This window comes from Eutrigla gurnardus (assembly GCF_963514095.1).
Source record: "Eutrigla gurnardus genome assembly, chromosome: 7".
In the NCBI taxonomy this organism is placed as follows: Eukaryota; Metazoa; Chordata; class Actinopteri; order Perciformes; family Triglidae; genus Eutrigla; species Eutrigla gurnardus.
Genome location: NC_139921.1, coordinates 7,686,546 through 7,702,841, shown reverse-complemented (window position 1 = coordinate 7,702,841; position 16,296 = coordinate 7,686,546). Strand labels below are relative to the sequence as shown.

Genomic DNA, 16,296 nt, shown 5'->3' with positions numbered 1-16,296 from the left:
TGCCGAGGCTCTGACAGAAACTGACAAATCAGCCGGGAGAGAGCTTACAGTATGTGGAGAGTTCAAAACACACACAACTGCATTCCTGGTGGAGGCAGTCACGCCCAGACCTCACCCACTGCTCTCTCTGTGTGTGAGTGTGTGTGTGTGTGACAGAGGTGTGACAGTCTCTGCTAATTTCTGCACAGCGTGTCATCATGCCCGATAATAAGACGTCCTGATATCAGTGACGGTCAGTTAGCAAAATTGCTCGCATAAAAAAAAAAATCTAAATCAAAACGTCATGGCAGCCCATTAGCATCCTGTTAAATGTTAATGTAGTATCTCTTCTTTTTTAGCCCATGAATCTCATGCTAACTCTACAATCTCCACGATTGTAGAGTGCTGCTTGGATGACGTATTTTGTGGACCAACAGGAAGTTAGCATCGTACTGTTTCCTGAACGCCAGTGAGATTCTGGATGACTGCTGTGGCAAACAAGCGTTTATGATACTAATTATATGTTTTGTTCAGCCGGATGATAAAAATTAGTATATATACCACCAGGAGTATAAAGCTCACGCAGATGACGTTGAGCTATTTTTAAGCAACCACCTTTTGCTACGTGAACCAGAGGGGTGTTTACTCGCGTATTTGTATCGTACAACAAAAATGTTAAAATCGCTTCAGCTTGTGTCGACCACAAGAAAAGGGTTATAGACAAGGGTACCGGAGACTCATTTTGGGGTTTTAGGAGAAATTTCTGCTACTCTCAGCTGAATCTCAGGTTCTGTCCTGTTTTTTTACTGATCTCATTCTCATTAGCACACGGTACATTTCTTAACAAAAATACTTTCTGTCACATGACGACAATTACACCGCCTCTTGACAACTGAGCAAACGCAATCAAATCTCTACATTAATTTTATCCAAACACTGTTTCACAAAGGTCAACATTGTCAAATATGTTTGGATGAGGTTGTATTTGTACATATACATACATATGTGTGTATATACACTCATATTGTACAGTGCGTACAATATCTTTGCACATTTCTGCCCAAAGCTTTTTCATGTTAATATACATATATCGTACATATTTCTTTTCAGATTTTTATTGTAGTTTCTTCTAGATTTCTCTTTTTTTACGTACTTTGAATTTCAATTAAATGTTTCTCTCACTATATTTATGTTGTACACCAAGCAAATTCCTTGTACATTAAAACCTACTTGGCGATAAACCGGATTCTGAAAGATTCCGCATGTGTTGATGTATAGTACGGAAGTGTATTGCATTCATTTGAGAAAAAGAAATCTGCTCTGTTTTTCAGAATTAACGAGATAATTATCTTGGAATTACGTGAAAAGTTTTTGAATATTTTGGGGGTATTTACTTACGTATCTGAATGTGTGTACGTGTGTGTGTTATGAAGTCAGGTGACATTCCAGCACTGATGTTGTCTGATGCTTATGTAGAGCAGTGAAGGGTGTTGTCCTTTTGTCTCCAGTCTTCAACACCAGACGTAGATCGTTAACATCAGCTTAGCTAAAATAAACCCATTATCGCTGAACTTGTCAGAGTAGCAGGTTCTTTCAAACCATCTGGACCTGTGTAGACACCAGAAACTCATTTACTTTTTTTTTTATCATGTTGGAATTTCAGAAAGCATTTTTCATGTCTGTTTTTGGTTTATTCAAAAACGTGTGTGTGCTGGTCTTTGTGGGTAAATGAGAACTGTATTATTATCTCAACCTAGTCCAGGCTGTTGGGTCTTGACCTGAACATGGCACCAACACATAGCTGCTGATGACTGACCACATGGAGCTTGTGAGTGGGACCTGGACCAAGTGGTAGTGTACCCTCAGGGTATAGCACCACATACACTACCACTTGCTTCTTCTGAATTTTTTTTTTTTTTTTTTTTTGGTGCCTCCTATTAAAATATTAGTGACTTTTGTTTGTTCAACTGCATCTTGGATATTGCATATGTCTGCTAAACAGGGGTGGACTGGGACAAGAAATTGGCTCTGGCATTTTTGGTCCAGACCGGCCAACACATTTGGTTGGACATCACATCACACCATTCGTTCGTCCCCTTTAATCATTCATTTGCTTTTCTGACTTGAGTGTCACTAGTCCAGCTAGATATTGACTGACAGATCATGAGTAGATGACAAATGTATAAACCAATGGGATGTGACATTTTTAATTTGAACTTTCGGGTCACTTTTAAGGGCTCAGATGTCAGAATGGTAAAGTCATCTCTACTCTGTTATATGAGAGGATTTCACGGCCACATCAAGCCAAACGTTGCCAGGGTGCTGTCTTTTTCCGTCCTCTCTCAGATCTCCTTGTCTTTAAATAGACCCTGTAGGGTAACAATCTTCAAAGAAAGGTGACATTTAGGCTTCAGTAGAGGAGGGGAACTGATCAACTAGCTTTCATGACACAGGACAGCAGCTACCCTCCTAAACAAGCTGCTGCCCCACATTCACTCTGCCTTAGTTACCATTTAAAACTGTGGATCAGTTTATATTACATTACATTTCTTCATAGACACAGTGGGCCCTAGTTTCGTGGCGCAGCGCAGGGTGGCGCAGGGTGGCGGAGCCGGCGTAATGCAAGTTTCGACCCGCGCAGCCTTGCGCACGGTCAGTTTGGCAGTTTGGTGGATCGCCTGCGCCAAGATGGGTGTGGCGGCGCAGCAGGGGGAGGCGTCACAGATTCAGCTTGGCGCAGCGGAAGTTTCGTGGCAAAAAGCCTCGCAGAGACTGCGCTGAAAGCTCGCCAGCTCCAACCTGGTCTACTCTCGGTGCAAGGCGCAAGGCGCAAATAAAGTCCATTCATTCAAGGCGAATCACAGCTGGTGGAGTGGAAGTTTGGCTGACAGCGCGCAGTGCGCACACGTCACCGAGACCTCACAGGCAGGTTTCCACAGTTCCAGGCACATTTAAATGCAATACATAATCACAACATACACTATTTAATGCAACTAATTGAATCAACACGTGAATTTATATCTATATAGATTGTCCCGTCACATCTGACGTCAGATCAAAGGCGGATGGCACGCGTAACGGAAACTCAGTCTCTCGGATCAAAACATCTCCCTCTCTCTCTCCTGTTTTTTTTATAATATCGGCATTGTTATTATTATAGGCGCGTTTCGAATCAAGCATGCGCATGCGTTTGCCTCGCAAAACCAGGCATTCTGTGAAAAAAAGTCACAAAAGCTGGTGATAACTTCCCTTTGCGACATGTCACATGACTTTAAAAACTCGCGGTATCTCCAGGGTACCTCCCTCTGCATGCTTTTCTGTGCAGATGGTCTCAAATAAGTGCGGACATAAGACACTCCCCTCAACGTTGCCCTAGTTGGTTAGAATTATCACGTGAGAAAATTCCTCAGCCTCCGTCAACAACGGGACTTCAAATGCCTCGGCTCGAGTTCGTCAGCTACGAAGAAAGCCAGCGCCACTGGGTAGAACATATTATTTGTGCAAAGTCCGTGAAGTTTCCACTGGCGCGATCATTTTTGTTATGTTTATAATTATTAATACTTAGGAAGAAAGCACTGACAGACAGGCAGGCCGGCCAATTATTTTCTCCGGCCCGACTTTTTTGATTGGACGTGGTTTTTACAGTCCTGCTATGTCCACAACATTTTTAAAAACATTTTTATGTCAGAGCATTTCATTTATGCATTGCTATCGGTATGTTAAAAGGATTAAGATAACAGAAATAATATAACAGAAAGTGTTTCTGAAAAGGATAAATTCACGGAGCACCTCTGTTGCAATTAAATGTAATTAACAAAGCAGATATAGATAGACGTGCTGAACTGGACGTAACAGTTTTAACAGTCCCAAGGCTTCACATCTGACTCACAAGGTTCCATCTTTCACTGTATTTGTCAGAATGTGACACAAAACCTGTTAAGAAACGTTCAAAATGACAACTGTACACAGATAAATAACCATAAATACAATAAATATTAATGTTTTACCTCATCAGTGAAAAAATTGTAATTCCACAACAGACAGAAAAGCTGATCCCCATCCCTACAATGAAATAGTATGTAGCCTTTTCTTGACACAAAGTAACGTATGAGCACCTCACTACTGGCCTGGTAACACCAGCATTTAAAGTGGCAACATCAGGGCAGAATTTATTCATTTCTACGTGGATCTAGTCATAGAGGTGAGGTATCCAAGCAAAGTATTTTCTTATTCATGCATACAAATCAGTTAGCTTCAGTTAGTTAGCTTCATAATTCAAAGTCAGCTAACAGCTAATAGCTAATTGCATTGGCAGCGTGGTAGCAAGGCCATGGTAGCGACCTGTCAATCACATGCTTTATGGGCTATTTGACGCTAAATCGGAACATAATTTACTCAGTGAACATCATGCTGTAGGCTATTGAAGAAGACCTGAAACTAGCGATTGAGACCATAGACTCATGTTCACAATGTTTAATGTCATAGACTTCCATGCAATCGGACTTCTTTTTGCAACCAGAAAGGTCGCCCCATGATGGCCAGTAGAGAGAATTCACCGGAGTGCAGCATTCACAGCCACCCAAACAACTATTTCAATTCACAATGCCACTTTCTGATGCGTGACCAGGCCTTTGCTTCTGAAGGAAGAAAGTTAGGAGCTATGGGTTATTTTAAGAATTTAAAGATTGTCATTTTTCCAGAGAGGACAGTCTGAAAATGTACATGACAAGTACAGTCCATATATGTTTTAAGCATGGAAGGTTTAGGATTAGGGAAAAGCTAAATCCTATCAGTTTTCCACATCCACATGCTGCATTTACAGATGAAATGACACAAGCACAAACCTGTCATGGTTCTCTACAGAAATCCTTTGCATCTCCTCCCGTGCTTAATCACTGAAGGGATGCCAGAGGTCCTTCAGGTGTGGATCCTGGAGGGGAACTGATGGTGGCCACCAAAATCAGGAAGGAATTTCATGGACCTACTTATTGTACAACAGCACCTTCAATGGAGTTTTCCCTATCATAACTTTTGTCTTTCTACACTATAGGGCTGCACGATATTGAGCATTGGTAATGTGATGTGTGCATGCACAGTATTCACATGTGGGATGTGCGATGTTGACAAATTAATCAAACAATTTTGCTGCTTGATAGAAAGTAAAACTCCATGATTTTAATGTTCATGACTAATTCCGTATTTCTGATTAATGACCTACAGTCTAGGTCGGCCAGTTTCAATATATTTCTACACACACCAGCTACTCTGTGTGGGAGGATCCTCTCACCAGTCAGATCATTTCTCCTCACCCCTCGTCGTGACCTCACTGCTTCCTGGCCCTCTCCCCTGGTGGGATGTATGTCTTGTATTATTTTACATAAAATACATTGCATAAAATATATTTTTGTTTTGTTTCAGTATCGTGCAGCCCTACCACAAAGTGTCAACTGTAATTTAACAGTAGTATATGAATGGCACAAATAATCCTTTTCATTCCTGGAACAAAATCTGATCAGGTTTGACTCACAAACGTTTGAGTGTGTGATCGCAAGTGACATGGTTTCCAAAAAAACGTTGACAGCAGTCTCTAGATCCACAACAACACACGCAAACAAGATGCAATCGATGGATGAGTGAAGCCAGGATGTCACAGGCTGGTGTCAGCTGTCTTCATCTTCGGAGTGCTGACAGAGTTTGCTAGTGTTGCCGTGTCGGGCTGGGCATCCCTGCAGAAGAACACGGCAGGGTTTTTACAGGCCCACATTGCCACCTCTCCTCCCCCTTTTCCTGGACTTGAACGTGACAGTCGGCCATTATTATTCACCCCTACACGACTCACGTAGCGGTCCCTTATCCTCTCTGCTTGGTTGAGCCGACCCTCCCGGTTCTGGGTTTGGCTGGAGAGGTACGTGGCAATGTTTCTGGTCCGATAGCCCTCCTCTCTGCTCCGCCCCAGCAACATTGATATGTTGGGGTTCCTCAGGGCGTAGATCAGAGGGTTGATAGCTCCGTTGGCCCAGGCCAGCCAGATGGCCACTGTGTCCATTGCAGGGTTGAACCTGTAGTCCCCCAACGCTGTAACCAACCCCATTAAACAATACGGCCCCCAACAAAAAATAACAAAGACGATCATAATCAGAACCGTCGTGGCCGTTCGCATTTCACTGTAAAATCGCAGCAGGTATGCGTATGTGGTCACCGGCCTGACTCGGATCTCAGAGAGACGAACGGTCTTACAGATGTTATAATGACAAAAACACATGAGGGCGAAGGGCAGTAAGTAGCATATGACGATGAGGCAGATGCTGTAAGCTGTTCCCATGTGCGACGTCCCAGAGTGGAACACATACATACAGTGGTAGAAACCTCGCTTATGGATTTCTTTAGGCGTTTGGACTAACAGATACCAAGGAAGAGAGAAAATGACTGCAGTTAACCACACGGCTATCAGCAAGTGGGTGGCTTTCTGGCGCCCTATTTTAGCCTGAGGCTGTCTGACTATGGCGTAGTACCTGTCGAAGGAGATCAGAGTCATGGTCAGGGTGGAGATGATGCCAAAGCAGGTGTTGAAAAAGCCATTGGCCACACAGAAACGGTCCCCGAACATCCAGACACCATCCTTGCTGAAGAGCATGACGAAGGAGAACGGCAGACACAGAACGGCTGTGAGGAAGTCGGACAACGACAGTGACATGATGAAAGCGTTGGTCACCGTTCGGAGCTGTCTGTGTTTGATGATGACGATGATGACTGCTGAGTTGCCGAGACTGGAGAGGAGGAAGATGGAAAGGAGCACCAGGGCCTGAGTTGCCACCGTGATGCCCTGCAGGACGGAGTTACTGTCGGCAGCGCTCAGCACCGACGGGGTCGACGCCTGATGGATCAGACTGAGTTCGCTCCCTCTTTGGTCTCTGAACGTCGACATGTTTCCTGTGTTTCCCACCATGGCCTCTGTGGTGGCGGTCACTAGGTTGGTCACTATGGAAACAACCCTAAAGAACCACATTGAGAAAGAAAAGAGACATAATTGATTGTACAATCAGCATAGTTAAGATAAAATATATTCTCACAGCACTAATAAATATTCCCTAAAAGATTATGTGACACAATATCTGAGTTTCAGTACGCATACCAAAGCAATACTGACCAATGCCTGACTTAAATATACATGTTTTTCAACAAAAAACGTCTTGTCGTTTAAGAAAAGAATCTCTAAAATTGTGAATGTTGTCGTAAAGTCTGAGGTAATTTGGAAAAAAACACAGAAACTTTGACTTTGAAGGCATCGCAGAGCTGAAAAAGTCCCGCCCCCTTTGTTCAGACCTGTTCAAAGCCGCTCCCCCAGAACGAGTGCTTGAGATCGGCAGAGTGCAATCAGGAAGTAAGCATCGACAGACAGACAGGCCGTCCAATTATTTTCTCCGGCCCAACTTTTTTGATTGGATGGGGTTTTTACAGTCCTTCCACGGCCACAAATTACATTTAATAGACATTTTAGCATTTAATATATTCATTGCTATCGGTATGTTTTGAGGATTTCTACTAATATAACAGAACGTGTTTCTGAATAAAATCACATCAACTTACAGCTCATCAGCTTAGCTAAATAAAATAATTTAAAGAAATTACAGGAAGTTCTTTGGCTTGGATTTGAAAGAGGTCTGCATTATCTTGAGTTTCTTGATACGCAATATGGTATTGGTCACTTTTTCAGTGCTCTTGTACGTAGATTTGGGTATCTGAAGACATAAGTCAACCAAGTTTTTGTGGGCTGTCTAGATCAGAAAACATGTGATTCAACAAGCCCTTCTGATTAAGCAAAGAACTATCGTAACATTGTGATGTCATCAATTGGTTTGTGGACTACAGTTTTGAAGCCTCGACCATATTTGGACTGCAGAGGAACTACGGGTGGATCTAACGAACACAAACAGCAGAGCGTCACCCCCGAGCAGCAACCTTAGTCGATCTGGATCCGCCTGGCTTCTGGTGTGATGTTGTTCACAATGTTAGCTTCATAATTCAAGGTGAACTTTACAGCTAAGTGTTTAACTAATTGGAGTAGCTGATTTCATTGGTTGCATGGGAGCGAACATACCCAGCTTTATGGTCTATTTGACACTAAATGGACCATCACTTACTAAATGAAGATCATGCTGTATTGAAAGAAGACAATTAGAGATTGAGACCATAAACGCATGTTTCATCAATTAAAAGTAAAGTAATTCATTCATAGCCTTCCATGCAATCAGACGTCTTCGTTGCCCCCTGATGGCCAGTAGAGAGAAAGTAAGTTTAAGGCGCTTCAGCATTGCATTGTATCTGTGCCATATGTAAACGTAAGTCAACGCCTGCATCCATCTCATGATGCACACTTGCCATTTTTGTTCCTTTTTTCATGGATGTAGTGCGGTAACTTGCTATGTAGGAAGCTGACATTCTGGTTCTTAAAGATCATCACTTCTGTTCCCCTCTGGTTCAGGTTCCTACCAGAACATACTTTTAATATATTTTCCATCCTGGCTGTGCTGCAGCAGTTCTTCTCAGCTTCTCTTTCAAATGCTCTGTTTGAGCTCCTGACCCTCCCTTCCAAAAAAGCCCAGTGTGCCCTGATTGGTCAGCTGGCCCACTCTGTTGTGATGGGTCACCTTCTTAGTGTTTTTGTCAGAAATGTCCCACCCATTACTATCACCAGATAACAGGAGTTGTACTGCTGCACCTCAACTTTCTTCAGAAGTCCATTCAAAGGACATTTTTACAGCAGAAAACAGCGTCTTCTCAACATGGAGGCTCTATGCTCAGCTCCTCTCTTACTAGCTTATCACCACTTTATGGAAGTAAAGGGAAGATTGGAATTGAGGCGTTTGAAACAGGAGCAGCGTTTCTCCAGAGTAATTCCTTTTGGAAATTAACTTAAGCCTTTGACACTACGGAGACCTTTTACATGCACAACAATCTATATAACACACTAAATAAAAGGGCTAAAGCAGAAAATAATAATAAGTCCACTTTAATGCCTGGTGTTGTGTGTGGAAAAAAGTGTTGTGGAAAAAATGAATCTGCCCAATAAAGATCAACAACCAGGATCAGCTTTTTCTCCAAGGTTTATTCCACAAAGAATTTTCGTCTGCAGAGGAAAATAATGTTCACCCCTGCCTTCTGATGCAAAGGTTCAGAGTCAGCAGGAACGACCCTGAGTCTAACAGCAATCTCCCTTTTGAGGAGGAGGAATGGTACCGTATAAAGACAAGATGTACAGACAAAGACAAGATTTACAGAACACAGATGTCATAATGTCCTCTGAAATTATCTTAAGTCAGGTGGCACTCATGCTCATATCACCTACAAACAGGCATTCATTTTAGTCATAGCATAACAGTCGAGAAGAGGAGATGCGGATCAACGTCTGGCCTGACAAAGATTCTGATTATAAATAACAAACATCCAAAATTCCCATTACACAATGGAGCTGTGGGCAGAGATTCAGATGGTTAAAAACAGGCTTAGTCAGATTCCTTTGTAACAGGTCAGCACACGGTGTTCCTCACATGTCTGGTTGATTTAAGATTATGATACAATAACATCAAAATGCAGGGGAGTTAGAGAAGATTTAAAGATTTCCCTAGCTACTGAGTAGAGAGTGAATCGAGTTAATTGGTAACACTGAAATCAGAAGATTATCAGTGAAAAAATCAGGTTCCTCTGTTGCTTCTTTCTCTTCCCGCTGATAAAGAGTCACTAGATAAAACATCCATCCATCCATCCATCCATTTTCTACCGCTTTATCCTGTATTCAGGGTCACGGGGGGGCTGGAGCCGATCCCAGCTGTCATTGGGCGAAGGCAGGGTACACCCTGGACAGGTCGCCAGTCTTTCGCAGGGCCAACATATAGAGACAGACAACCATTCACACTCACATTCACACCTACGGGCAATTTAGAGTCACCAATTTACCTATCCCCATCCTGCATGTCTTTGGATAAAACATATCAGGTAAAATAACGCTACATTAGTGATGGAACGAAGCTAGATTAGCTAGTAGCATGTTAAGCTAACGTACATTTTGTCAGCTGAGAAGTGTAGTTCACTGAGTGGTTTCACACAAAACTAAAAGATACTACGACAAACCTACCAGAGTGTGACTTTCTTGACGTGTAAAATTATATTTAAAAACATCATATGTGTAATTCATGGTACAATTCAAACAGGATAAAAAAAAGTCTTTCATTGTTGGCTAGCGTGTATATTCTTTCCTAAATAGTGTGCCATAAGGAACACCAGAGTTGGCGTGACTTAGCCTCTCTATAGCGTGAATTAAAAAAATTAATATCACACCACTCTTAACACTGTGAATTATGCAATTCATTTGGTGTTACTTTGGATTTTCACACTGATGGCTTTTTCAACATGCCAGATGTCCTGAGGGAGTTGTTTTCAGGAAAATGTAACCACACCACCGACACTGATATCAGATTATTTTATATAAATATACAAGTCAACCATCTACTCTACATTTTAGACATGAAATCAATTCCCTTTGCTTATTGTTTCTCCGGTTAAATTAGCTGGTTTCTCTAGTTTCACAGTTAAAAATGTTTGTGACAGCTGTCGGTCACTGTAGCTGCCAGAAAGGGTCTTTAGACTATATTTTAAACACATCATCACTAAAAAATGTGTTAGCCAACGCCAGTTAGCTTGTTGTAAAGCTGTCAGCTATCGGTCATTGTAGCTCCATGAAAGGGTGAATGGACGGCGTAACCATTCCTTCTTTAAGGTGAAGTCCTTAACAATGCTTATAGTTACGGCTGGCTCAGATTTCCCTTGCTCTTATGCTGCTATAGGCCCAGACTGCCGGGGGATTGTTTTTGTCCAGCAGTGTCAGCCAGGGTTCTGCCCGACACTGACTGCTACCTGGCCTGATGATGGAAGCACCGTATTGTGGTCCCACCTGCCCTGCTGTGAGGCTGCTCAACCTTGACTGCTTTCTGGTCTACGGGGACATGTTGGAGATAGAAACATCTAAACGTGGCTACATCTGCCACCATGGACGACTACTGCTAATATTACTACTACTACTACTACTGCATCACGTAGGCATCAAAGGCACAGCCCTGAAGTTCTTCCAGTCCTACCTGGCCAACAGGAGCTTCTCTGTACAGCTTGGTGATTCCATCTCGTCTGCTGCCCCCTTCACCTGCGGGGTCCCTCAAGGCTCCATACTCGGCCCCATTCTCTTTCTGTTGTACGTTCTACCCCTAGGGGAAATCCTAATCAACCACAACATCTCCTTCCATTGTTATGCAGATGATGTCCAGCTGTATCTCCCCCTCAGGGTTGATGGGCAGGCTGCACTCCATCCACTGCTTGACTGTCTGGCTGACATCAAAGCATGGATGGGTGCAAACTTCCTCAACCTCAATGACAGCAAGACCGAGACCATTGTTTTTGGAAAAACCTCTCCAGCCTTCTCCAACGATGCCCTGGGCCCTCTCGCCTCTACCATCAGGCCTTCTGTCAGAAATCTGGGCATGATTTTTGACAGTGCCTTCAAATTTGAGCAGCAGGTCAGTGCAGTAGTTCGAAAAAGCTTTTTCCACCTGAGAACTATTGCCCAGGCCAAAGCCCACCTGCCCCAGAGTGACCTGGAGAGAGTCATCCATGCTTTTATAACTTCACAACTGGACTACTGCAACGCCCTATACACCGGCATCGACCAATCACAACTCCGCCGCCTGCAGTTAGTTCAAAATTCAGCCGCCCGACTCCTCACCCGTACAAAGAAGCGAGATCACATCACCCCGGTCCTTGCATCACTCCACTGGCTCCCCATCCGCTACCGCATTGACTTCAAACTTCTCCTGACTGTTTACAAATCCCTTCATGGTCTGGCCCCCACCTACCTGTCTGATGTTCTCCACCGCCACATCCCATCGAGAGCACTCCGGTCAGCCGACCAACTGTTGTTGGAAGTGCCCAGGTCCAGGCTAAAAAACCAGGGGGGACAGAGCCTTCGCAGTGGCAGCCCCCAGACTCTGGAACTCCCTCCCCCTACACATCCGGGCAGCCCAGTCTTTAAATATTTTTAAACCCCAGTTAAAGACCCACCTTTTCTCCCTTGCCTTCGATTAGTGTCTTTTATATTGTCTAACTCAGTCGTTGTCTTTTAACCCTTTTCTTTTCTTTCTTTTTCCTTTTAAGTGCATTTAGCACTTAAAGACAAGCACTTTCTGTGAAGCACTTTGGTTGCGGCTCAGCCGCTTGTATATGTGCTATATAAATAAAATTTGATTGATTGATTGATACTATGAGTACTATTACTACTACTGTTAATACAACTACCAAAACCAAATGCAGATGGAACCAAACTGGTGAGCTCTAGATTTTTGCCTGAAGTGCTTAAATGCAGTTTTTTCTCGTATCTGTCTAACTGTAATGCTTGCTCCTGGGTGATGTTCCATCCATCCATTGTCTACCGCTTAAGCCCAAGTTATGCTTCCGCGTTGACACAACGCAAGGGGGCTTGCGGACACCTCCCAAAAATCCTTGACGTGCGTCGAGGCGACACAACACCAACGCAACACCAACGCAGCGGCATTGGCTGTGATTGGTCCGCTAACTACATCCGCTGGAGACCGCTTTTCCGGTTTCCACTCATAAACACCGCCATTTAAACTTTTAATAGGCTACTTTTATTGTTTGCACCTTGTTTTATTGTTTGCACCTTGTCGCTTTTGCACAAAGAAATAAAACACCAAGTTCTGAAAAATTGTGGATGTTTAAAGCCGGAAGGTAAACAAATAGGCTATAACAAGGCTAACGACGATATACGTCAAGAGTCTCGGTCGGTCGTTCAGTCTTTACAAAAAACATAGCGCCCTTTACCGGTGTGGCTTTGAATTGCATTTCGACACGTAAACCCAAGGCAGAACCATCACGGTCTCCCAGCAACTGCGTGGCCATTGCGTTGCCATTGCGTGATCACTACGCGGAAGCATAACCGAGCCTATCCTGTATCCAGGGTCGCGGGGGGCTGGAGCCGATCCCAGCTGTCATTGGGCGAAGGCGGGGCTAACATTTAGGGGCCGTCCAGACGAAGCAAAACAAACTTTTTTTCTCAGTTTTGCCTTGGCGTCGTTTCAAGAAAATCCGCGTCCAGACGAATCCACTGAAAACGACTCAGCGCGCTGTAGTACATATTCCAGGCCCTTATGCGGCGCTGTTTCTGCTACAAAAACGCAGAAGAAGAGACGGCGCTTGACCGGATGTTTGCCATTGCTATGGCAACACGTGAGAGTTACGGCTAATCTCCGCCCAACCACCCGATCAATAAACACCCATAAGATGACAATTTGGCCCGTATAAATAAAACCAACAACAAGCATCAACAGCCGTCACCCTAAGGACCTTGACGAGGCGTTGTCACACGTTGGGATGGATTAATTAGACAAATAAATGCCTACATTCATGGGAAGTTAGCTAGCGGTTGTTTGTTAGCATCGTAATAAAGTAGCTTTTTCCCCGGAATATCGTACAGACGAGCAGAATATCTGCTATGAGCACGGAGGCCGCCGTTATTGTTGTTGTAACGAGACGTCGCGGGGGAAGAAGTCAGGCTCGAGGGTCGAGGGGGCAGGCCGATGACGTCAGCATATTCGTTTTCGCCGTCCACACGAAAACGAACACGAAACGGAGGGGTGCCGTTTTTTTCTTTTCCACCCTGAGAGCTGGTTTCAAAAAAGTGTGTTTTCACGCCGCAAAAACGCCGGATCCGTATGGACGGCAGGGCGAAACGCACAAGACTTCTGCGTTTATGCACTGAAAACGTTTTTGTGTGGACAGGCCCTCACATTCACACCTACGGGCAATTTAGAGTCATCAATTAACCTATCCCCATCCTGCATGTCTTTGGACTGTGGGAGGAAGCCGGAGAACCCGGAGAGAACACACGCTCGCACGGGGAGAACATGCAAACTCCACAAAGAAGGAACCCGAACCCAGGAATCGAACCCCGGACCCTCTCGCTGTGAGGCGACAGTGCTACCCACTACACCACCGTGCAGCCCACCCTGAGTGATGTTTAGACTCTGAAATTCCTTGACTCTTAAAAAGTCATCTATGTGTATAGTGTCCTGAGACAGTGATATGACACTATAAATAAAATTGAAATTTCCGGACAAGTTGCTAACCCCAAGTGATTCCTTCCTATATAAGTATGAAATTACCTTGGCACCACAGGTGAGGAAGTGCCATGGTGGTTGGTGAAGCTTGAACCCGAGGTGTCGGCTGTGTAGTTGCTGCCGCCGCTGCCCTGCAGGGCCGTGCTAACAGACGGATCCATCGACGAAGCCCAAAGACAGCACAGTAGAAGTCATCCCACGTCTCACTCACATCCATTCAGATTACAGTCGGTCCGTGTCGGTTTCATGGATTCAAACGTAGCTGCTGATAAGTCCTGCTCGTCCATTTGTAGTTTTCATTATCTCCAAATTCATCGACATAAGAAGGGAAAAGAAAAGGATAAGTCAACACAGATGTTTTAGGCTGCTTTGAAATAGTCGTGCAATATCTAGGAAGACAAAAATGGCAGCAAAACGAAATAGTTTAAAATCCGAATATATAGAATAACCCCTGACTCCATCGTACAAAAAAGGCAATTTCAGATATTATTATCTAGAACTTACAATTGATTTGTTCATCAATATATATATATATATATATATATATATATATATATATATATATAGACTAAAACAAGATTTACGATATTATAGAGAACATTAGATTTACACTCACATTAACTAAACAAGAAAAACAAACAATATATATATCTTGTTTTTATGAATTGTGTCTGTAACTATATGATATAGCAGAATACTTGATACAGGTGTTAGTAGTAGTGTAATACTGTCGCTACAGTGAAAACCACAGAAGGACATATTAGCCTACTATAGTCTGAATTATACAAATGATAGCATATCGCTATAAACTAATTTGTTTTAGGTTGAGCCTGATGTTACCCAAACAGTCAGTAACTCACCCGGAAGTCATCTATTTGTTTACATTCCCTAAAAACGGCCCCTCGTATTGACATGTATTCCCTCTCGTCCTCGTGTTACCTCGTATTTTGGTCATTTGGTTACAATCCGTCCACAAACACGGAGTGGGTCTCCATCAGTCATGCTGGTCCGGACGCTGGTTTTCCTCGTGTTTTGGCGTTTCCTCTGGGTGTTTTACCGACATGTGTTGTTCAGATGTTGGCCTTTTGAATCTCTCCGTACGGAGACAAGAAAGTCAATTTATTTTCTCCGTAGCTGCTTCTGCGGCGCTGGGAGAGAAAAGAAAACATGGTCGGAGAGACGGCGGCTCCCACCCTGTTGATTCCTGGAGGACAGACGACACTACAGTCCGCCTTCTGCGCCTCTACACCCCCATCACAGCGGCTCAGAAACCAGGAGACCCGCTTCACAAATCCAGGGTTTGGACTCGATCCTGCAGGAGCGCACCAACTCTCTCTCTCTCTCTCTCTCTCTCTCTCTCTCTCTCTCTCTCTCTCTCTCGGGGTCTCTCTACCTGCCTACGGTCCCTCTCTGGAAACCACGCCTTCCAGATGAACGCGCTCACATCTTCGTGTGACGTTGAATGCTGTTGCCATGGTAACTGGTGATAAATTTTGCACCCATGTCCATGTAAAATGACATTGTAAGGTGTTTGCAGAAGACACTGGTGAAAACTGATACAATAAGCAATAAGCCACAACACACTGGATGTAGGCGGTTTGGTGAGTTTAACAGCTGGTCTGGTTCTGACCGTACTGGTCTATAGGTGCAGGACTACAGAGCTGAGGTTTTTCATGCTGGTACACTAGTTAGACAAGGTAATACTGTAAAAATGTCCCCAGCTGCAGATGTGGTCAGACAATGAGCAGCAGAAATGGCCCGTTCTGAATGAAAATAACCACCGTCATTCATGATGTGTCTTCAATAGCGTTTTGATGGTTTGTGCATTGACATCTGTCTCGTTATCCAGCTGGACCATGACATGTTATGGTAGTAATGACTGTGAGATTACAGCAGACGTGACACTGGAAGGCCTACCTCATGTACATAAAGCAACATTAATTAAACCATATTTATTCCAGCAACCTTTGCACTCTGTCTCATTGCATGTTTGTATTACTGTCTATGCAGTGTGCATATATATCACAAAGAGGGGATGCTTTGAAACCAAACATCTTAGCTAGCTGCGAAGGCAACAAAGCAGATGTCCAGGACGGCTACAAATACCTCAGAGTATTGCAGGCAAATGAAAACCATCAAG

General features: G+C 43.8%; 1 protein-coding gene across 1 annotated transcript; it reads right to left on the bottom strand.

Annotated features, from left to right (window-relative positions):
* Positions 1–3,813: 3,813 nt before the first annotated feature.
* Positions 3,814–15,465, bottom strand: gpr135 (G protein-coupled receptor 135). Its single transcript, XM_084013397.1, has 3 exons — positions 15,096–15,465; positions 14,202–14,459; positions 3,814–6,971 (listed from the first exon to the last, which is right to left on the bottom strand). The coding sequence occupies exons 2-3, from the start codon at positions 14,315–14,317 to the stop codon at positions 5,627–5,629; spliced, it is 1,461 nt and encodes a 486-aa protein (XP_083869523.1). The 5' UTR covers positions 14,318–14,459; positions 15,096–15,465; the 3' UTR covers positions 3,814–5,626.
* Between the last annotated feature and the right edge of the window lie 831 nt (positions 15,466–16,296).

Coding starts and splice junctions, on each gene's coding strand:
- gpr135 (XM_084013397.1), bottom strand. CDS start 14,317: ATGGATCCGTCTGTTAGCACGGCCCTGCAGGGCAGCGGCGGCAGCAAC. Junction 6,972..14,201: donor TCCTCACCTGTGGTGCCAAG/GTAATTTCATAC, acceptor GTGGTTCTTTAG/GGTTGTTTCCATAGTGACCA.